This window comes from Silurus meridionalis, chromosome 14 (assembly GCF_014805685.1).
Source record: "Silurus meridionalis isolate SWU-2019-XX chromosome 14, ASM1480568v1, whole genome shotgun sequence".
Classification (NCBI taxonomy): Eukaryota; Metazoa; Chordata; class Actinopteri; order Siluriformes; family Siluridae; genus Silurus; species Silurus meridionalis.
This window is the reverse complement of record NC_060897.1, coordinates 12778958-12803115: the sequence shown is the minus strand read 5'-3', so window position 1 is coordinate 12803115 and position 24158 is coordinate 12778958. Positions and strand designations below refer to the sequence as shown.

Genomic DNA, 24158 nt, shown 5'->3' with positions numbered 1-24158 from the left:
ATGAAAATGGGTGCAGTAAGCTAACACACTTTAGCACTTTAAAAATGTCTAATCTTTAAGTTCTTGCTTGTTCTGGTACCTTGCCATCATCCTGTAGTACCAAAAGAAATGCTCCGGCGTTTAAGAAGCCAACCAACAAATAGTAGTCAGAACATTAAAAAATATATATATGGTATGATGATCATTTGTTTTGTTTTTTCTAATCACGATTATATTCAACACAAATGTACAGTATTTATTAGCTTATTTTAACATTTATAGAAACAAAATTAAAAAGTATCTTTTTTTTGCCATTTACTAAAAACAGGAAAAATGTAAAAGAAAAATCCAACATATTTACTGTGAAAAATATGAGAAAATATTGACATACATTAGATTACAAATGAGAACATGTATGGTGCATTATTAAATTTTGAGCAAGGGCATATAAGCAACAACAGCTCATACTTTATTATGGCACAATTGTGTTAACCGTCAAATAGACGTCTGTCATGACAAGCTTATTTTGAGAGGGTTAAAGGCTTAGTGTATACGTGTTTTGGGGGAAAAGGCATTACAAGAAAGTGCTACAACAATTTCGGATGGACACAAAAATGTGTTTCTATTTTGATTGTGCCTTTCATTAGCAAATACTAGGTAGACTTTCCATGTCCAGTACAAAGAAAAATTTTCATATGCTCTTAAAATCCAACTAAGCTTTAAAAAAAAAAAAATACACAGTCAGCAAGTTAGTTACACTACACATCCACATACTTCTATAAGCACCACTAACTTGTTAACACCTTATTCCACAAACAAATGTCAAACAAACGTTGGCCAGCAAAGCCCAAACTGAAATAGCAACAGTTCTATCTCCTTTTACTTTTGTGTGACTTACTGGATAAAAGAAATTCATGGGTAGTTGGCAATGCTTTTCCAAATGCCTGTTTTTAATAACAAAAGGAGGTACAAACATATTTAAGGAACATGAAAGCAAAAACAAAGACTAAAGAATTATGTGGCAGGAGTGTCAACTTCCTGCTCAGCCTTGGTTGGAATTTCAGGGATGGCAAGTGTGGGAGCTGTCAAGGTTGGGGTTGAAGTGGGTGTACCAAGAGAAACTGGTGGGCATGGTGTAGAAACAGATTTGGGGTTAAGACTTGTGGCTGAGGTGGGAGTAGGAGCTGTAGTAGCTGTAGTAGAAGTGGAGGTAGTAGCTGAGGCATGTATTTCAGGAACAGCCATGTCAGATTTGGCTGGAGTGTTGGTTGCACTGGGAGCTGGCTTGTGGTAATCAAGTTTCAGAATGTGCTGCTGGAGGTGCCTTATCCAGTCCTCTTGCACTGACAAGGGGCCATGAAACTCCACATCGCAAAACCTAAAAGGGGGATGAATTGAATCAATATTTGTTGGTTCATGAATATAATTACTTGGGCAAGGATTTTAAAGGAATGAATAATAATACTGTATAAGTAATAATATAAAAAATTCTTCTCCATGAAAGAAAGGAATTTTGGCAGGCAGCGTGCAAGTATTCTTTAAAAACATTTCCAAGTCTTCTTTACAACATTGATTCAGTTTGCGATCATTTGTTTATTTACAGCTCTCTTAAGAGAGTATTTCAATTGGGTTGAAGTCTGAAATTGAAATGGTCCAATTTAACACCTTCATTCTGTTCTTTTTCAGTCCTTCTCATGTCTAGTCATGTAGATTTCCTGGTGTGCTTTGCATCATTGTCATGTTGCATGACTCAATTTTGACCAAGCTTTAGCTGTCAGGCAGATGACTCCACATATGACTCTAGAATGCTTAGGTATTCAGAGATGTTCATGGTTGACTTAATGACTGCAAGGTACCCAGGTCTTGTGGCTGCAAAACCAACCCAAAACATCTCATCTCCACTTTGTGCTTGACAGATATGCTGTATTTGGATTTGTCACGTGTTGTGCTGTGCATTATGGCCAAACATCTTCACTTTGGTCTCATCTGTCCAAAGGACATTGTTGTTCTTGAGGATTGTTTAGATGCAACTTTGCAAACATATGTCATGCTGCCACATTCTCATTAGAGAGAAAAGAGGCTTTCTCCTGGCAACCCTACCAAATAATCTATACTTTTTCTAATTGTACTGTCATGAACTGTAACACTTAACATGCTAATTCAGTCCTGTAGAGTCTGAGATGTAACTCCTAGGTTTTTTTGCACAATCTGGCATTGGGGTGAATTTGCTGGGATGATTAGCAACTGTCTTAGATGTTTTCTAACTGTGAATAATCTTTAATACTGTAGAATGATTTAAATTGTGTTGAAATTGCCCTATAATCAATACAACCAGACTGATGGGCAGCAACAATTGCTTTTCTAAATGTCATCTAGGATGTCTTTCCACCTTAACATTGAGTTAGTGCATACCTGAATGCTCCAGACCAGCAAACTCCTAACACTTCAACGTTTATAGAAGTAGCAACACTTGCTGATCATTTAATCAAAGGCGTTTGATTAGCAGCACCTTCCTGCTACTTAGCCTCTTACTTTCCTATAGAAGCAGTAAGAATGTACTTAGTTTTTCACACGTCTTTTCCAATTTGTCTTAATTTCTCTAAACACATGCTGTAGTGTATCTGGGGTTGTATTTACATAATTGTTATGAGCACATAAAGACCAGATCATTTTTATTATGTCCTGATACATAAAGCCATAGAATTCAGAGGGAGTACTTTAGTTTTCACAGGAGTGTACTTACAAAAGAAAGGGAGTTATTGTAGGAAAAAATCCACCCTGGCATTGACCCTATCCAGATAATTTCCAATCGGTTTTATCTGCTGGTTACAATCATAATGCTATAAATCCTACATCATTCAACCATTCTTTCATGAGATACTGCCTTAAGAAAATCTCACTTGGATGGACATGCACATAAAGAAACTTAAAACATAATTTCCCCACCAGCTCGTGGCAGCAACCTAAAAAAATATACAAACAACTCACCGGCACTTCAGGGAGTAGATTTTACCAACAAGTTTGACCAGAGGGGTGGAAGGGGGCTTTGGCACGAGGGCAGGAACAGTACTAGTGCGAGGGGGTTTGGGAGGACAGCTTTCTCTCTCCCCTCCATCAGCATGTGATGGATGTTTCAGGGGTCGTCGTTCAATGCCTAGTTAAAAACAAGCAATTATTTGTACATAAAAATATGTACGCATGTACATAATTTAAATCCGAGTACAATCCAGTTTTATTCAAATAGAAAAGCTAATTAGAGCATGCAAATTTACAAATGTAATTGCACGAGTTTCAAATTTGACAATTAAATGGAGAACTACCAGAAGGGCTGGAATGTGTATTTCAGAAACCGATCTTTTGTGATTTTCACATATGATATTGGAGCATTATAATTTACAACTTAACACAGAATGTCACAAAAAAAGGAACTACTGAGCAGCAATTAACAAGGTGTTTAATCTGCAGAATGAGAGAAAAATTGGCATAGTTGACAGAAAAGCTATGGTCACTCGAAAGGAAAGAGTTGACAGGAAAGCTATGGTGACTCGTATAACCATTTTTGCTAACAGGGTGATCAGAAAAGAATTTCTAAATCTGCTGAATACTTAGTTTGCTACAACAGCTGAAGACCACATTGGGTTCCATTCTAGTAAACATGCAAATAGGAATCTGAGGCTAAAGTGGGCACCTACACTGAACAGCTGCACACTGACCTGAAGACCACATGTTTGCTTTTGTTTTTTTAACTATGGTTATATGATTTACTTGAGACCTGAAACTCACTGTAAATGTCATCTTATTATCAATGTGTAGCTCTTTACAAAAGTGTCTTTAATGTCTTTTGCACCACTCTGGGTAAACTCTAAAGACTAAAAATCCCAAGACATCAGCAGTTTCTGAAATATTAAAAAATAAACACCATAAGTTAAAGTTATTGAGATCATATTTTTCCTCATTCTGTTGTTTGATGTGAATAGTATCTGAAGCTTTTGACTAGTATTTGCTTGATTTTATGCATTGAACTGCATAAAATGAGCTGCATTAACGACAGGGAATATTGATATAAGTATATTGCTGGAAACAATGGCTGCCAAATTGAGAATGAAAATGTTAATTGATAGTTCATCTGTAGTAACTCATATTTCTAGTAATGCATACAGTTATAACAGTACCCCCTCAGTTTTACACTTCAAATTGAACTGCTCCTTAATTTTTTATCATTTCAATTTTGGAAAATCTGGTGCATGTATTCAGGACATGGTTTTGAAATGGCTTAGGGCTGCAATTTATACAAACAGATTTGCAAGTCTATACCATTGAACAGTCGAAAAATTACTTGTGAAATGCAATTTTCCATTCAACAGAAGAGCGCATTTGTAAGACCATAGCATTGAGGTGTTCTTACCTCGTGTCACCCGGACATTAAGTTCACTTCGCGCGACCTGCGCATGCGGAATTGCATTGCTAGAGTGATGTCCCCTCTCTTGGGTACTGATGCCAGAGTGAAAAGAGGTGCCATTTCGATTTTTTACCTCTTCTGTCCGTGATAAAGAACTCCATGAGCTGCTCATGATCTGCCGTTCAACAGTCCTGCCATGCGACAGTGTTAAAGATGCCCACTGCCCAGCTGCTGACTGCTTCTGAGGTATAGTAGAGCAAGTAAAACAAGTTGAAAGACTATAGCAAAAGCCATAATTATATTTGATCTTATTTGCCCTCTAAGATCCTGTATTGTCAACTGAACTTTTTTACACAATTATGCAGCATGCTCAACTACATTTCACGAATCAACTAATCTGCATAAGAGCATTAATGTACAACTGTTCATCTTTGCAACAAAAAACAAGATGATAATACATTCATTGCACATTTATCCATGCTACCATTATGCATGCAAAATTTTTACCTTCTTTTGGACAATGTGCCCATCTAGTAGGTAGCTACGATGTAGCTCAGCCACTGTTTGTGGCCGGCTGCGCATCCAGGCACTCAGTGTCTCGATGGGTGAACCGTTCACAGACCATTCTGTCACACCAAACTGTCGTAAATGAGCCCGAGCATGGCTGGCCAAAGCCTTCCGGTTCTCGAAGGCAAAACCACACAACTCACAGCTAGCATCTAAAAAGTTTTAAATTAGGAATGAAAAAATACTTGTTTTGCCAGATAAAAACACTAGAAGTCATTGATTAGATGCAGATATTCTTGTTCAAAAATGTAAATTCTGTGGAAACGTAATTCGAAGAAAATACAAGACAATATAACAATACAAATACACTCTTACCCATGCGGCCTACCCCATACTTCTCTGTAGACATCCTTCCTTTAAAAGAGAAGTCCTGTGGTGGGGGTGAAAAGGTTTTTGACTGGGTTGTGGTTGACCTTTGGCTAAGGTGTCCTTCATTTCCCAGCAACCTTTTTCCTGTCGGTTTCATACCAAGAAACTTTCCTGCTGGAGGGGTATTGGACAGTCCTGTTAGCCTAAATCCATGCTTATGATGGCGTGGGCTGGAGTGGAGCAGGTTAACGGATGCCTTTGGTGAGAATCGTGATGAATGATACCCTTGACTATCCCAGGGTGAGGTTCTTTCCTGCCCTGGTTCCTCTTTTACACCTAACACAACAGATGCTGATGTGTTGCCCTGATTCCGCATAATCTCCCACAGCGTGTCGATAGGCGAGCCATTGACAGACCACTCAGTGATACCCATGTGGCGTAAGTGTGAGCGAGCATGGCTGGACAGACCTTTGCGATTCTCAAAAAACTCACCACAGAACTCGCAACGGATATCACGGGATGGTTCCCTCTCCTGGGTCATTACTGGAAAAGTATAAAGTCAAGGAGATTAAAAATGTCTAGACAATTTATGGATGCTGATGCCTCAGATGTTCACTGTGGCACTTAATTTTTCCTATTATTTAGAAAAAAGGTAAATGTATTACTCACATTGGTTGATGGAATGCGTATTATCTGAGCGCATCCAGCTTGGATGCAGTGACTCAGAGCTATAAGCATCACGCTCTCCTCCAGTCACCATAATTTCTACCTGCTCAGGTTCTGGTTTGGGCTTAACCATTTGCACTGCTAGGGAGGTGCTGGTGACAGGTGCAGATACTGCCATCTTTGCAGACTGGTGCTGATTTAAAGAGAAAGTCTGACGGCCAAGGACACCTCCTGGAGGGGAAGAATACTGATGTAAGGTCCGAGGAGGTCCTGGGCTTGAAGAGGATGAGGATGATTTTAAAGTTTTCAGAGGCATGACACATGGCAAACCTCGTCGAGTTATGAGGTCTCGTAGAGTGTCGATTGGCGAGCCATTCACAGACCATTCAGTGATGCCCAGCTGACGCAAGTGGGAACGAGCATGACTTGAAAGGCCTTTGCGGTTCTCAAAAAGCTCACCACAAAACTCACAACACACATCTTTCATTGGTTCAGCTACAATTACAACAGAAAAAAAGAAAGAAGCTGACATTTAATAAAAGCAAGACCAGTTTCTCTACAGCAATGAAAAAGATATATTTGATAAGACACTTTTGAAAAGTCTGTGATATACAGTAATTTGCAAACATTTTATGCAGAAAAAATGCTGTAATGCTTTAAAATTCAAATTGTAAATAGCTTATTATGATCAATCAACAAAATGGAGATTAAATGAACAGGAGAAAAATTCTAATTAAATTAATATTTGGTATGAGAATCATTTGCCTGCAAAACAGCACCAATCCTACAGGTACACATGCACACAGTTTTTGAAGGAATTTGGCAGGTTGGTTGTATTTATTTGGGGTCTTTGTCTTCCTGCAGAATAAATTTGGGGACTGTCAGATACCTCCCTGATGGTACTGCATGATGGCTAAGTATCTGTCTATATTTCTCAGCATTAAGGACACCAGCAATCCTGACCAAATCTCCAACTCTATTAGCGGAAAAGCAGCTTTAACTTGCAAGGAACCTCCACCACGTTTTATTGTTGCCTGTAGACACTTTTTATTTAACTGCTCTTTAGTCCTTTGGAAAACTTCCCTCTTGCTACAGCCAAATATTCATCAATTCAAAGCCCTTCCTGCTATTTTTCGGCACCCTAGTTCCTGTGTTTTCATGCATGGTTGAGTCGCTTAGCCTTGTTTCCACATTGGAGGTATGGCTTTGTGGCTGCAATTCTTCCATGAAGACCACTTCTGGACAGATTTCTCCAGAGAGTACATGGGTCTACCTGGGTTCCACTGGTATCTGTGGTTATTTGCTAATGGCACTGCTTGACATCTCTTAATGGTGAAGGAAAGTAAGGATGATACATTGTTGTTAGTGTGCTCAGTCTTGCCATGGTGTATGAACTGTGACATGAAACTGTGTTCCATAACCTCACCTTAGAACCAGTGTTTGGCTGTTTCAAGCCGCATTCAACTGCTGTTTGTGTTTCAGTTAATGACTGTTTTAACCTACATATGAAATTGATCATTAGAACCTGTTTGGCATAAGTGGTTAATCATACACCTGACTCTCACCTCCCACCAAATATTTATTTAACTTAGATTTTTCTTCTGTTCTCTTTATTTACATTTTGGAAATTGATTAAAAAAAAAAGAAAAAAAAAAATTTAAATATATATTTCTGAAAGCATTCTTACTTTACAGTATTTCTTCACACCTGCCTAAAACTTTTGTACAGTACTATAGTTCCCCATTTTTGGTTCCAAAAGAGATTTAGTCTGTTCTGATAACTTACAATTTTATGAAAGCTACACAACAGATTCAAAAAGCTCAATTTATCGCCAACTTGAAACTATCTCAATATTTTACCTCTTCAAAAGTCTTACTTTATTTATTAGACAGGAATTGTTCCTTAACACGCTTGTTTAACATACAGCTATATTTGCATAACATAATATAATATATCAAGTCACCTAGTGGGATGGACATCATCTCCCTGCCACTCAAACGGAAGACCTGCTGTGAAGTTTTCAGCTTCTTGGTGGGTGGACTAAGCATGGTGTGAGTGGAGGAAGAAGAAGATGAGGAGGTAGCTTTGGAGCCAACACCACTTTTAAATGATGACTTCTTTAACAAGAAAGAATTGGAGGGGAAAGGCCTCTTGGAAGTAGCAGTAGCAGTGGATGTAGAGGGAGATAAAGAAGCCATGCTGTGTCCATGGACCCTTAGGTCCTCTGGGCTGTCAGAGCGAAAAGAGGTAGCTCTACGTTTAAAGTCATCAGTGAGGATGAGTGTGTTGAGCAGGTCAATGGGGGACCCCTTGGATTCACTGTATTCAACTCCAAAGTGACGCAGATGGGCTCGTGCGTGACTCGAGAGGCCTTTGCGTGTTTCAAACCAGGCACCGCATAGCTTGCATATTATGTCTGTGTTAGAATCCATGTCCATTGCTATGAATAGATTGGGAAAGAAGAAAGGGAAGAACAGAGTTTATGATCATTTTAAGCAGTCTGAAATAGCATTTAAAGCATTTTTTAATTTGATTTCTGATAATTGATCCCTTGCTTTATTATCTTTATTAGCTAACCTTTATTAGATAATATTTACTTGTTAAATACAAAGGGTTGGGTAAACTACTATCATCAACAAATACAAAAATGGAACATTAATGCATTCTCACTGAGATTCAGGGGAGCCTCTGTTTCTTGTGGTGCCCAGAGTGGTCTTGATGCAGCAGTGGACAAGGCTGAATTGTGGGCCCTTGACATAGTCCTGTGCTCATGGGAGCGCAGTGGGGAAGACACAGGCAGCAATGAGGAGATTGGGGCCTTCCTTAGCACTGGGGAAGGGGAGGCAGACAGAGAATGTGAGGGGGACGGAGATCTCCCAAATGGAGACGATGTTTGAAAGCCAGATGGTGAGGGGCTGCTTGGGGAAGGAGGAGATTTTGCTACACTATGTAGAAGTGAGAAGGGCTTAATATCTTCTGGTTCATCTTCAAACTCTGTGCTCCTGCTGGGGCTTGGCATCGGAATGCAGAAATCATTTTTGGGTGATGGTGTTGGTGAGTGCAATCGGGGTGAGGCAGGTAAGTGGGAGTCAGTGGACCGCTCCTTCGTTATCTGGTAGAGGAGATCTATGGGTGCTCCACTGCTTTCAGATACCCCCACGCCTAGTTGCCGCAGATGAGATCGGGCATGGCTGGATAGACCGCGACGTGTCTCAAACAGAGCACAGCAAACCTCGCATTTTAGCAAACTGGAGCCTGAAGAAAATGACATTGTGTAAGATTTTAATAACTTCCTTATTTAGGACATGCAAATATAATAAATAAACAAATAAGCAAACAAAAAACATATATACAGTATATATATTTATATATATTAGGGTACACGTATTTGTACCAAAATTCTTCGGTACAGGGCTTGCAGTTCGGTACATATGTACCAAATGTAATCCTTTTTACCTGCGGAACATAGTTAAAATCTGAGTTTCCTCCAGAACATATAAAATGACAAACCACAAGTTTTTTTAATGCAGTGTCACTGTGCCCACTTACTCCGTATCGGAAATAAGATTTGTTTTGTGCATGCATGAAAACGCTAAAGAATCAATAGCTCTAGCTTTAGCCGCAACCACTTCTTGGTTAGCGGCTAATGCTAGAGCTATTTATTCTTTAGCGTTACCACTATGGATTCTATGGAGCTTGAATCTTGAATTCACAGCGCTAGCATTACCCGCTAGCCACTTCCTGACTGAAATTGCAATCTGTGAAAACTAAATCCATTTAGCGCATTTAATTGCCCCATAAAATTGCAAATACAAATATATAAATAAAATTTTTTTTTTAAATATAAAAATTTATTTCAAATTACTTAATTACTTAATGTATGGTGTTTTCTTTGTTTTAGTTAATGATCCCAAACTTTGGAAACTTTCTGGTTAGGACTAATGCTAGTGCTATGGATTCTTTTGTGTTTTATGTCCATCTTAATGTCAGAAAGTGTGTTTACCCTTTTTAAAGTAAATAGAAATAGATTTTTATATTTATATATTTGTATTTGCATTTTTATGTGGAACTTAAATGCAATAAATGGGTTTAGTTGTCACAGATTTCTTTTTCAGCAATAGAAAGATACATTTTTCAAAAAAAGAAACAAATTACTTGTTCATTTTAACTAGACCCATCTTATTTTCTATATAATGGACTAATTGGTAAAATACTCAATTACCGCAGCCGCAGCCCTAATACACACACACACACACACACACACACACACATACACATACACACACACACTGCATTCAGAAAGTATTCAGACTCCTTCATTCAGTACCCCATAATGATAAAGTGAAAACAGAATTGTAGAAATGTCTGTAATTTTTACAAAAATTCTCTTGATTGTTGCTGAGATGTTTCTACACCTTCAGTCCACCTAGAGTCCACCTGTGGAAATGTTTATTGATTGGACATTATTTGGAAAGGTGCACACCTCTCTATAGAAGGCCTCACAGCTGACAATGCATACCAGAGAAAAAAAACAAGATATGCGGTCAAAGGAACTGCCTGCAAAGCTCAGAGACAGGATTGCTGCAAGCCACAGATCTGGGGAAGACTACAACAATCTTTCTGTTCCACTAAGGGTTCCCAAGGGCTGAACTGTTTGGCCACAATCACCTTTCATCACCTGCTCAAAACCAGCCTAAAAGTGAAGCATGGTGATTGCACAATCATGTTGTAGGAGTGTTTTTCTGCAGCAGAGACTTGGTCAGGGTTGAGGGAAAGCTAAATAGAGCAAAGTGCAGAAATATCCACAATAAAAACCTTCCATAGCACTCAGGACCTGGGCTGAAGGTTCACCTTCCAACATGACAACACCTCTAATCACAAAGCAAAGAAAATTATATTTCTTAAGGTGCTATTGAAATTATATTTTTACCATATGTTGGTAACAACTCATACAATTCACACATGCAAATAAATCAAATCATAGATGTCCATAAATCAAGTTATGTGTAATAATGTAAAATAGAACAGTATTGAACACATGAAGAAAGGGAGGTTAAAAAAAAAAACACATGGGAGGCCAAGACACCAGCTGAAATCAATCAGTAATTAGAAAGCAATCCTGCCCTGTGTCAGTGCAAATTACAGTTTTTCTCAGTTGCTTTGGACCATTTCTCAAATCATTCTTAATATTTGCAAACCAGTAAGTGCATTCTCAAAACAATGTGTAAAAACAGCACAACACATTGGATTTCTTGCAAAAGCCTGTACTTTTCTCAAAATCCTTAGTCCATCTCTCAAAAGAAATAAATGTCAATAAACATCACATTACCATCAGAATAACAAGATCTTTTGTTATTGTTCACAAACAAGATTGTCAAAAAGTTCAGGCATTTTGTCAGTATGACGGTGCACAGTTTCAGTATTTCTTGATATAAACTACAGCTTGGATTACAATAATAGAAAATGCACAAAGTTTAATTTCTTTTGTTTGGCATCTATGAATTTCAACAGCCCAAATTTATTTATTTGATTGCATATATGATTTATATTGGGTGCAAGAGACCAAGATTCACACTTTTACTGTACTGTATTAGTGTCTGTTTTTGCATTGTCACCATTTGAAGGTTTCTGAGATTCACCTTTGACCTGTTTAGAGAACTAGTTGATTTATGTGTTGATCTGATGCTGTTCACTCGCCTTCATTAGTGACATTCGAGATTTATCTGCACAATTTATCAATTCAAAAAACATTTACAAAAAATGTTCAACAGAAATTTAAGCTTCACAGATTCTGGCAACTGGTTTAACCATTTTGCATTCAATGACTTATACAATAAACTGATGTCGAGATGTCTGGGGGTTAAAACTGTTCAGGTAAAAGTATTATAATATATTTTGATCAACATGACATAAACAACTAATAATGTAGGAAACAGCATACAATTGTACACAATTGATTAAATTAATGTACAAAAGCATTCACAATTTAATCAAAGCAACAAGAAATGTTTTTATGGTGTGCACATGTGATTAAATGATGTGGAGGTTGAATAAAGTAGTTTTGAGAATTTAATTACTGATCTATGAAACGCTCCAAAGCAACTGAGAAAAACTGAATATCAGCTAGTTCAGTCCCAACTGATGGCCTATATTAAGGTGTCCCATTACCAAGGTGTCACAAAATAAACATTTTATAATGGGTAAAAGCAAAGAGCTCCCTTTAAGAGCTTCACAAACTTATTGTTGCAAAACATACTGATGGGATTGGTTACAGAAGGATTTCAAAACTTCTGAATGTTCCAGTGAGCACTGTTGAGGCCATAATCCGGAAGTGGAAAGAACATCATTTCACAATAACCCAGCCACAACCAGGTGCTCTTTACAAGATGATGGACAAGGGTGGACATTTCAGCAAGACAATGATTCCAAACACAGAGCCATGAAAACTCTCAATTGGTTTCAAAGAAAGAAATTAAAGCAGCTAGAATGGAACAGCCTCACCTGACTTGAATTCAATTTAAAATCTATAGAAAAAACTAAAGATCAGAAAAATCACACCTGAGCAATGCATGCCACTAGTTTCTCCATACAGGAGGTGTCTTGACGCTTTTGTGTAAAGTAATAAATAAATTAACGCAAGTGTGTTCACTACTTTTGTACCTGCTGTACTGTATGTATGTATGTATATATACATGTGTATATATATAATGTATATGTGTATATGTATAATATATATATATATATATATATATATATATATATATATATATATATATATATATATATATATATATATATATTAGGGGTGGCACGGTTCACAAAACCCACAGTTTGGTTCGTATCACGGTTCGTATCGTATTTTAGGGTCACGGTTTTCGGTTCTGTATGGTTCTTGTTATTTTTTCTTTTAATCTTCAACACTCCAGAAATTCCCTTCAGCATTTGATATATAGCTTATTAGCTTAATTATCCACAATTTAGAATACAGTATTAACATTTTTGTAATGTAATCATGCACTAACTGAATTTGACTTGACTTTAATCACATTATTGGGACCATATCTGAGTAAAAGCTAGGTGAGATTTTGATACAGCAAGAGAGAAGACATTGATGATGACATGCTTTTCGTTTATTTGGCAAAAAAAAAAAGTGTTGGCGAGAAGGAATATTAAACCGCAGCTCGAGTACATTCATCAGCTGACGAAATCCTTCACACTCAATCACGCTGCACGGTTGCATATCTTTTGCTATAAACATCCCCAATGCTTTAGTTATGGCTATTGCCCTGTCCGACTTATCACTGAGAGGTTGCTTTAATGCTGCGGACAGTAGAAGTTGTTTCCTAACCGGCTCTCTCCTGTTTGTGCTGTTTGTATGCACAAACAGGCGTGATGTCTTCTCAAATAAACTGTCATATTAGAAGTGCTGGCATTAGCATATTGAATGAAGTTTGGTTAAGAGAAGACGCTAGCTGGCTATCTCTCCCCGGGTGCTGCATCATCCCTTAAGGCCCGGCACTGCCCACCAAGCCCCTCTGGACTTCTTTGGCCTTGGTGGGTAAGGCTCACATGCCGGCAGGCATTAGGCTGACCTGCTGTGGGAATTAAACGAGGGAGTTACTAAGGGCACTGACAATGTCCAGGAGTTATGTCATGATACGGAGCTAGTCTTGGGGCAACCAAAAAGACCGCTAGGGCCATGGGCCAGTTTATGTCAGCCCTGTTGGCCACAATAAGGCATCTTTGGGTCACACTGTCAGATCTTCCCAGAGCTTTCCCACTGGATGCCCCAGTAGTACCCACTGGCCTGTTCGGCGATGCCCTGAATACTGTAGTTGACAGGTTCCAGGAGGCGAAAAAAGCAGTCGCTGGCGTTCCATTGCTACATCCATCACCATTCCCACCTGGCTGTTTGGCAGGTGCCTCCCCAGACCAGCACAAGCAGGTGCCGTATAGCCCAGAAACAGAAGCCCAAAGAGCTGAAGGATCTTAGGACCGTCATCTTTAATTATAGGGCTGCAATAAGATGACAGGACATAAGTTTCTGCTGGGGGGACCCGAGGAGAGGGCGATGCCCCAAGGAGGATGTCTCGTTAACACTGCCATTAAAAGACTGGAAACGCCTGCCAGACATGTCTCAGTGGGTCCTGTTCACTGTAGAGACGGGCTACTCAATTCAGTGTGGGGTATGGATCCAAGATGGCAGCGCGGCAGTAGCTCGCAGCGGCCTCTCCGGATCCAAAAATGGTTTGCCCGACCATATTTAGCCCGACCTTCCACAATACATGGACACCAGAGTCAGCTGTGTTCATGCGTACGACTACCAGACACTGCTACAGTACAGGCATCATGCAACCAATAATCTGCATGATGATATTATCAACAACCTTCGCGACCTCGGCTTGCTGCAACCTCGGCCACAAAGACCAGGCCCCCAGCCCTCGGTGTTACCTGATGCCGGTGGCCGGGAGAGGAGACGTCGAAAGCACTGTTCGAGGAAGCGGAAGCGCGGCAAGCGGGCGGGTGTCCGTGCTAGGCTAAATGCTAACCCTAGCCGGCCGGCTCTCCCGTCCATTTTCTTTCAACGTCTGCTCCTGGATAATAAACTGGACTACATCCGACTCCAGCGAACCACACGGCGAGAGTTTAGAGACTGTTGCGTCTATGTTTTCACGGAGACGTGGCTCAGCGACAGAGTTCCAGAAGCCGCCATCCAGCTAGACGGGCTGACCGTGTTTCGAGCCGACAGAAACGCAGCTCGCGGTGATGGCGTGTGTGTTTATATCAACACGGAATGGTGTAAGAACTCTGTGCTTGTTTCATGCTACTGCTCATCGCTAGTGGAGTTTGTGACTGTTAGATGCAGAACTTTTTATTTACCACGGGAATTCACCACTGTTTACATCGTCGGAGTGTACATTCCTCCCAGTGCTAATGCTAAGGAGGCACTAAGTGAACTCTACGGCACTATTAGTGACCTGCAGAATGCTCACCCCGACGGATTGTTTATTATTGCCGGAGATTTCAACCATGTGAATCCCAGGACTGTGCTTCCTAAACTCTATCAGCATGTGGACTTTGCAACGAGAGAAGCGAACACACTGGATCTTGTTTACACAAACATCCCCGGCGCGTATCGTGTGAAGCCCCGCCCCCATCTCGGATACTCAGACCACTGCTCTGTTATGTTAATTCCAGCATACAGACCGCTCATCAGACACTCTAAACCGGTTCTGAAACAGGTGAAAACCTGGCCAGAAGGAGCTACTTCTGCTCTTCAGGACTGTTTTGAGTGCACTGACTGGGACATGTTTAGAGAGGCTGCAACCAACGGCGATTCCATCAACTTGAAGGAGTACACATCATCAGTGACCAGCTACATCAGCAAGTGCGTTGATGATGTGACCATCTCCAAGACCATCACTACATGCTCCAACCAGAAACCGTGGATGACTGCAAATGTGTGTGTGCTGCTGAAACAAAGAGACTCTGCCTTTAGATCAGGGGACAAGGCGGCCTTAAAAACAGCAAGGGCCAAACTGTCTCGTGCCTTTAGAGAGGCGAAGCGCGCACGCGAAGAAAATCCACAACCACTTCCAAGACAGTGGAGACACTCGGCACATGTGGCAGGGCATCCAGGCGATCACGAATTACAAGACCACATCACCTGCTTGTGACCATGACGACTCCCTCCCAGATGCGCTGAACGACTTCTACACCCGGTTTGAGGTACAGAACAACATGGTGGCGAGGAAGACATCCCTCCTCCCACTGACCAGGTACTCTGTCTAACCGCAGCTAAAGTGAGGAAAACTTTATGCAGAGTTAACCCATGGAAGTCTGCTGGACCTGACAACATTCCTGGCAGAGTGCTCAGAGAATGTGCAGAACAACTAGCAGATGTCTTCACCGACATCTTCAACATCTCCCCGAGCAGCAACGTTGTTCCCACGTGCCTCAAGACAACGACCATTGTTCCTGTGCCGAAGAAATCGATTGTCTCCTGCCTCAATGACTATCGTCCCGTCGCACTCACTCCCATCGTGATGAAGTGCTTCGAGAGGCTCGTCATGAGGCACATCAAGACACAGCTTTCACCCTCCCTGGACCCCATGCAGTTTGCGTATCATCCAAACCGTTCCACGGACGATGCCATCTCCACAACCCTCCATCTGGCCCTCACCCACCTGGATAACAAGGACTCATCTGTACGAATGCTGTTAATTGATTTCAGCTCAGCATTCAACACAATTATTCCTTAGCACCTGATCGAGAAGTTGAACCTTCTGGGCCTGAACACCTCCCTCTGCAACTGGATCCTGGACTTCCTGACTGGGAGACCTCAGTCAGTCCGGATCGGGAACAGCATCTCCAGCACCACCACACTGAGCACTGGAGCCCCTCAGGGCTGTGTGCTCAGTCCACTGCTGTTCACTCTGCTGACTCACGACTGTGTACCAACGCACAGCTCAAATCATATCATCAAGTTTGCCGATGACACGACCGTGGTGGGTCTAATCAGCAAGAATGACGAGTCAGCATATAGAGAGGAGGTGCAACGGTTAACTGCCTGGTGTGGAGCTAACAACCTGTCTCTGAACGTGGACAAAACAAAAGAGATGGTTGTGGACTTCAGAAGAGTACAGAGCGACCAATCTCCACTGATTATTGATGGATCCTCTGTGGAGATCGTCAAGAGCACCAAATTCCTTGGTGTTCATCTGGCAGACAACCTCACCTGGTCACTTAACACCAGCTCCATCACCAAGAAAGCCCAGCAGCGTCTCTACTTCCTGAGAAGGCTGAGGAAAGCCCACCTCCCTCCCTCCATCCTGACCATGTTCTACAGAGGGACCATTGAGAGCATCCTAAACAGCTGCATCACTGCAGGGAATTGCACCGTCTCGGATCGCAAGACCCTACAGAGTATAGTGAGAACAGCTGAGAAGATCATCGGAGTCTCTCTCCCCTCTATCATGGACATTTACACCCCACGCTGCATCCGCAAAGCAAACAGCATTGTGGACGATCACACACACCCGTCACACACACTTTTCACACTCCTACCATCAGGAAAACGGTTCCGAAGCATTCGGGCCGCCACAACAAGACTGTGCAACAGTTTCTTTCCCCAAGCCATCGACTTCTCAATACACAGAACTGAAACAGAACTCGCACACACTCACTCACTCACAAACACTCACTCAAAAGTGTGTTACCAAACTGTACAACCTGGACTAAACACAATCATCACTCATCTCGATCCACTCCACCACCATTTATCTATTTATTATTATTTATACTCGCACCTTGTACTACAGTAGAATGTTTACATGCTGTCTTTGCACCTTTGTATTCAGTAGAATGTTTACATGCTGTCTTTGCACCTTCTTGCTGCTGTTTTTTTGCACTACATTGTTCTGTTCTGTTCTGTTTGTATTTTCTCCTGGGTATAGTTTTTACATTTCTCCTTACACAGAACTGTATAATCAAGTATACAGTAGGTTTACTAGTCGGCGCTATACTTGGTTTTTTGTCTTTTTGTCTTGTGTGTTGTCTGTCTGCACTGTCTGTCTGTACTGTTTTTTGTTTGCACTGTTTGCACCAGGTTGCACTCGATGCACTTTATGTTTGTGTTGTAGCTCTATGCTGTTGTTGTTTAATGTAGCACCAGGGTTCCGGAGGAAAGTTGTTTCGTTTTTACTGTGTACTGTGTACCACTGTGTATAGTAAAAATGACAATAAAAGCCTCTTGACTTGACTTGACTTGACTTGTGGGTCTCATCCCCCCGGTTCAACGAGGTGTGTCCCACTCTGGTGGGACCCGAGCAGGCCCTGCTTATGGAAGAAGAACTACACACTCTCTAAAGGAGGGAGGCCATCAAGGTGGTCCCTCTGCAAGTCAGAGAGTCTGGGTTCTACACCTGGTACTTCATAGTTCCGTCTCCAGGCCACACTCCCTGCATCCCTGCAGTGCTTCCTTTCATTGCAAAAGCTAGCGTCGTCTCCACCGCATGTGCTTTTTATAGCTTCCTTATATTACAAAAACAGCCTTCTTCCACCTTAAAAATATATCCAAGCTAAGAAACATGTCTATATCTGATGCAGAGTGGATCGTCCATGCATTTATGACCTCCAGACTGGACTATTGTAATGCATTACTAGGTGGATGTCCTGCATCATTAATGAACAAGCTCCAGTTAGTCATGCAGCAGCCAGAGTCCTCACAAGGTCGAGAAAATATGACCATATAACCCCAATCTTATCATCCCTACACTGGCTACCTGTTAAGTTTCAAATCGACTACAAACTACTGCAACTTACCTACAAAGCCCTAAATGGTTTGGCTCTCGTGTATTTATCCTGTTTTCTAACACGTTACGCTCCTTGAAATCTCAAAACTCCTGACTTTTAGTAGTTCCTAGAATAGCAAAGTCCACTAAAGGAGGTAGATCATTCTCACATTTAGCTCCTTAACTTTGGAATAGTCTTTCCGGCACTGTTCGGAGCTCAGACACACTCTCCCAGTTTAAGTGCAGAATAAAAACATATCTTTTTAGCAAAGCCTACACATAACACACATCACATATCATAACCTTGTGCTCCAGTACATTTGATCACATGCAAATTATCAACTTGTGCTTGTTAATATCATGAACAGCAGCTATGCTAATTCCTCTCCACTGCTTCTCTTGCTCTACCCATCCTGAGGCATCCTGAGATTGTGCCAGCTTCAGTCACGTCCCACTTCATGAAGATTGTGGACCTTTAAGTAGATAAGAAGTAGACGCTGACCCCGCAAACATCCCGAACCATATATACGACGTACCAGCGCCATTTGGATCCCATTTCATGTGGAGTTTGGACATTGGACATTGGACCTCTTTGAGTGTTAAAAAGGCTCTGGCATGGATAAGCTGGTGTTGGATCTTTAATGATCGCAAATGTTGAGCTATTTTATGAGTTGCTTAGTAGCTCCTGGTTCCATAACCTCAAATTACTTTATATGAGAGGAACGGACATTATTCATAATCTTACAATCCAGTGCTCATGTTAGTTCTCACTCTCCAGTGTTCTGAATTGTTTAAGGACTATAATCACACTCTTGATATCACCAAAATGAGGATGGGTTCCGCTCAAGGTTTTTTTCCTCACATCATCTAAGAGAGTTTTTCCTTGCCACAGTCGCCATGGCTGCTCATCAGGGATAAATACTTAACTGTTAAATTCTGTAAAGCTGCTTTGAGACAATATCTGTTGTGAAAAGCGCTTTAGAAATAAACTTGACTTTACTTGACTTGATAGCTTCCTGGTTGTGACGTCACCCCGCTGGGGTGCATGATGGAGCTGGCGTTCATGATGGAGCTTTAGCTTGCATTTGTGAATGACACAAAAAACTAAGTTCATTTACAATCATTTTCAATGCAGTGCCACCTGAGGGGGCCAAAAATCACATTGATTTCTGCCCTTGTCCCTTGATGACAGAGATTTTGCCAGATTCTTGAAATCTTTTGATGATATTATGTTTTGTAGATAATTAGATATTCAAAGTTTTGGCAATTTTAGGTTAAGCAACATTATTCTGAAATAGTTCCACAATTTGTAGATGAAATTGTTCACAGTTTGGTGAACAATGCTCAAGTTTACAAGTTCCACAATTTGTAGATGAAATTGTTCACAGTTTGGTGAACAATGCTCAAGTTTTTTGGAGAGACTCTGCCACTCTTGGATACACTTTTTATACCTAGTCATGTTACTGACCTGTTGCCAATTATATTTGCATAATTAATTCCAGCTTTTCCTTTATAGTAATAATTACTTTTAGCCTTTTGTTGCGCTTTCCCAAGATATGTGTAGCCATAACATTCAAAATTACCTTATTTATTCCTTTAAATGGAATATATATAGCCATCAAATAAGTAGACCTTTTTTTCAGAATCCACCTCTTCTTAAATATTCCCTTAACATAAAGCATGGGTGTAGGAGTAGGTAAACATACCTTTTGGGTTAGTGTCTTCTGCAGCAGCTGAGCTGTTTGATTCTGGGCTGGAGCTAAAATCATCCCGCAGTGGCATTCTTTCATCACCCACCCCCTTGTTGTTCCCACCTACAAATTAACATAGACAAACTTATAATAATGCAGAGTTTAATCAAAGAGGCTGTATAAAACCTATTCAGCATTACCCATGAGCAACCCAACAAAAGGGCAACACATTAGCCTACTTTTATTACAATAAGTAAAGGATTATTAAAAAATAAATAAGCTGCACAACTACTGATGGCTTTAGTAAAGACATTAACTAAACTTCATCATATTACATCACACATTTTTAAATAATTCTACTTATAAACAACAGTAAATTATTAGATAAATACATTAAATGTAAAAAGTAGGAATGTAAAACCTTCCATGCAGATTTCATAATCTAAAACTCAGTACTCAACAATTTTAGGTAAGTAATTTATTGATATGCTTTAAAAATAAACCGCTATCAAAGCAGATTTAAAAAGGTTCTTAGAATTGTTAATGAATTAAGATGCACAAGCAAACTCATACTACACAAATTGAGGGGGATAGTGAAGGAGGACATTGTGTTGTTTCTGTTTAGTGTTGTCTATTTAAAACCATTACACACTACTTCCATGGCAAGCTTTTTGGAAGGTTTGCACTAAGCCCATTCTGGGAGCATCCCACACAATGAAGCTTTCAACAACTGACCCTATTTTCAACATAATGACCCCAAACACAGATCCAGACCAATTCAGAAATGGTTGCTGAAGAAAATGGCTGTTTTCTGATGGCCATTTCATAGTAGAGATTGAAACCCTCTTGTTCCTCTATATGTGTCTTTAGCAGCTCGGTATTTCTATTCTTTTCATTGCAGTGATAAAAATATGAATTTCTGAAATAATGAATCGACTAGTTAAAGTCTTTTATCTTCAATAAGCACTTCATCTTGGTCAAGTGGATCAAGTCTATCTTTAAGTCTATGAGTGTTTTACATTATATAATATATATATATATATATATATATATATATATATATATATATATAAGGTAATGTGGAAAACACCTATGAAACTCCACAAAGACCGCAAAATAGGTCTTGTATCAACTGATATTGCCCCAAGTAACCTTAAAACAAACGTTGTCTGATGTTTTCTTAATGATGACAGACAAGTCAAATATGATTACATATTCAAGGTTCTTAATTATAACACCTTGCAGTTGCATGAAAACAGAAAGGACTAGAGTCTGTCACTTTTTTCATTACTTTTTGTTTGCCAATGTAATAGCAATACCATTTGAGTTAAAGATATAAGGCAAGCCATCAAATATATTGAATAACTTGCATCAATTATATCTATTATTGTGAAGGAAGGACATGGAACTCAGTGCCAAATAATACTAGTGAGACAGTATCAATTGTTTAAGTCATTAGTTTAGACGAAGTACAAAAACACATGTGAAAATATCCATTTCACTCACCGTCAGCTTCACCTTCATTCTGGCTTTCTCTCCATGGCTGAGTTGGAGATGCAGGCATTTGTAGCCCAAGTTCTGAAGTTCCATTTTCTTCATCATTTATTAACAAAGACTCTTCTTCTTCTTCTTTGCATTGTTTCTTGTTTGGTGTCTCAGAGTTAGAAGCAGGGGTAATGGATAAAGCAAGTTCAGGACGCTTAGAAAAGAGCTCACGGAGGACGTTAATGGGCGAAGCTGTGACCTCCCAGTTGGTGATGCCAAAATCTCGTAGGTGTGCCCGAGCATGACTGGAAAGGCCAGCCCTGGTGTCAAAGCCAGCACTACAGAACTCACAGCGCATCACACTGAAGGTCGCTGGGTCAAAGTTTGCAACTGGTCATGGGGCATCCAGATGAACAGGGCCAGAAACAGAAGGATACAGAAGCAAAAACTAAAACCAAACCTCAAAAGAAAAGAAAAACCAAAGCTCATCTAAATATGGAGTGTCTGAAAATTATCTTAAGAACTCATGATAATCAGTGAAAAATGTATTAACACAGAATAACCAATCAAATGTATGTAATTTTATTTATTTATTTATGTAAACAAAACCTAAATGAGCATGGTCAGTGATGTGCAACACATTCAGATTATAATTAAATTGCTGCCAGGTACAGCAGTTGAGATTGTGTCACCCAAGTGCACACAATCTTTGACAAATTCCCCAGCAAAAGAAACAATGGACTGTGATGTCAAAGTGATCTAGGCAGGCAAAGAATTGCACATCTATAGTCAATTTGCCTGTAGCAGTGACATAATCCCAGTATTTCTACACTTCCTGGATGTCCTTTTATTTTTAATACATTTTTTAAGATAATTGTCAGACACCCTGAATGTAGTGGCAAAAAAATGACAGTACATCTACTTTACCATCATGTATTTTTAGAATCTGTACTTATGTATAGTGTGGTCTTTTGGGAAATAATAATATAAAACATATAAAATATATATGTATTATATTTCAAAAATGAATGTCAGTATTGTTGATGGGAGTCAAACAAAATGAGTGGGTAACAAGTAACTGGTTACAACTGTGTGCAATTAATGAAAGTATTTATATTCTGTGTTGCTGTATGACTAGAGAGAGACAAAAACCCCAGACCGAAAGAGACAACACAAACAGTTACCTATGTCCTCACTCCACCCCTCACCTACTGAGTTGTCATAATGTATTTGATAATAAAAATATATACTTGATTTTGGTTAACTGTTACGCCTTACCTTTTTTCTTCTTTTTTTGGTAGGAGAACTTCTTCTCAATGGCATTAACCTCTTCTGGAGATATGAAGTGTCGGACCTTGTAACTGACTCCAACTCTGTTTAGGTGACCCCTAATATGATTGGCTAGTCCAATTCCATTATCAAAACAGTCTTGGCAGTAGGGACATTTCTTTTCCACAGTCTTCAATAACATGCCCTCTTCATCTTCCTCATCCTCCTCTTCAGTTAAGACCTCAAGAAGATGGTTGACAACATCCTCATCTGCTTCTTGGTCACTGACATTATTATCCCCATCATCATCAACATCCCCATCATCTTCATCGACATGATCTTTTTCCCCATCATTTTCATCCTCATCAACATCATTATTATCATTATTTTTTTCATTAGTGGTGCTTTTGCTACATTCATCCTTCTCACTGTCAGGTGTGTTCTCTTCATTCTCTTCTTTGGAGTCCTCAGGAGCCTTTGGTGGGGTAGAGGTGTCTAGGTCTAAAGCTAGAGCTGATGTTTCTACTCCTGCAAGACAGAAATTCGCCAGTTATGTACAAAACCACATCACAAAAGCGATGTTCATTTAATAATAATATTAATAGTAAATATCTGGTAAATGCTGGCTGTCGATTAAAGCAGTGACATCAACAACAGGATGCTTGGTCTTCTCAGTTAACTACCAAAATGTAAGAACTGTCTTGTTTAATTTTTACATCACAACTTTTATATTACATATACAGTGCCTGTCAAATGTTTAAAACCACCTACTCTTTTATTATTTTTTTAGTCTCATGCATGTATCTTTTGTTTATATGTGACAAACTAGGTAAAAGGCAAAACCACAAGAATTTGACAGGAAATGACTGGAAGAAAGTCCTGTGGACAGATGAGTCCAAATTTGACCTTTTTAGCTGTAACAGATGAACTTATGTAAGCCAAAGAACAGAAGTAAAGATGTGACCAGACTGCCTCACACGCACAGTCAAACATGGAGGTGGAAGCATAATAGTCGGGGATGTTTTGGACAGGGCTGGTTGAAGACTTACTGCAGGTGAAGGAAATATTAAATGAACATTTATGAAACAATAGACATGAAACATCTAAGTACACGTTATAAATCAAAAGCTTTTAGAACCACCATTCGGAGAGTTAGTTTCTCCAAACTTTCGGCTGAAATACTTTGCCATGCCTCTTGTAAAACTTGCCAAAGGTGCTCTTTGCTAGTTGGATATTTCTATCTGGCCTTGTGATCCAGTTCACCCCAGAGCAGTTTAACAGGAATTAGCTCTGGTGACTTGGAAGGCCATATCATGATAGATAACACCTCAGCTGACTACTTGCTCTCTAAATAACATTTACAGAGCTTGGACTTATCCCTTGGGTCATTGTCTTGTTGTATGGTGAGGTTTTTTACGATTAGCTGCAGTCCAAAAAGTGCATGCCGCTGATGTATGGAAGAGCAGCCAGGTTGGTCCATTATTCCTTTCACTCGTAATA

The 24158-nt window shown here is 40.0% G+C and overlaps 1 protein-coding gene across 6 annotated transcripts in view; it reads right to left on the bottom strand.

The window, feature by feature from the left end:
• Positions 1–315: 315 nt before the first annotated feature.
• wizb (WIZ zinc finger b) overlaps positions 316–24158 on the bottom strand; it is a 38400-nt gene continuing 14557 nt past the window's right edge. For 5 of the 6 annotated variants that reach the window (XM_046865869.1, XM_046865867.1, XM_046865870.1 and 2 more), the window contains 11 exons: positions 22668–23186; positions 21411–21779; positions 19920–20027; positions 8591–9175; positions 7884–8360; positions 5924–6415; positions 5261–5797; positions 4886–5097; positions 4385–4619; positions 2968–3133; positions 316–1357 (listed from right to left, as the gene is read on the bottom strand). In XM_046865869.1, coding sequence (XP_046721825.1) covers positions 994–1357; positions 2968–3133; positions 4385–4619; positions 4886–5097; positions 5261–5797; positions 5924–6415; positions 7884–8360; positions 8591–9175; positions 19920–20027; positions 21411–21779; positions 22668–23186 — 4064 coding nt within the window. In that variant the 3' untranslated portion in view covers positions 316–993. The remainder of the gene's footprint in view (positions 1358–2967; positions 3134–4384; positions 4620–4885; positions 5098–5260; positions 5798–5923; positions 6416–7883; positions 8361–8590; positions 9176–19919; positions 20028–21410; positions 21780–22667; positions 23187–24158) is intronic. The other variant, XM_046865871.1, reaches the window with a different exon arrangement.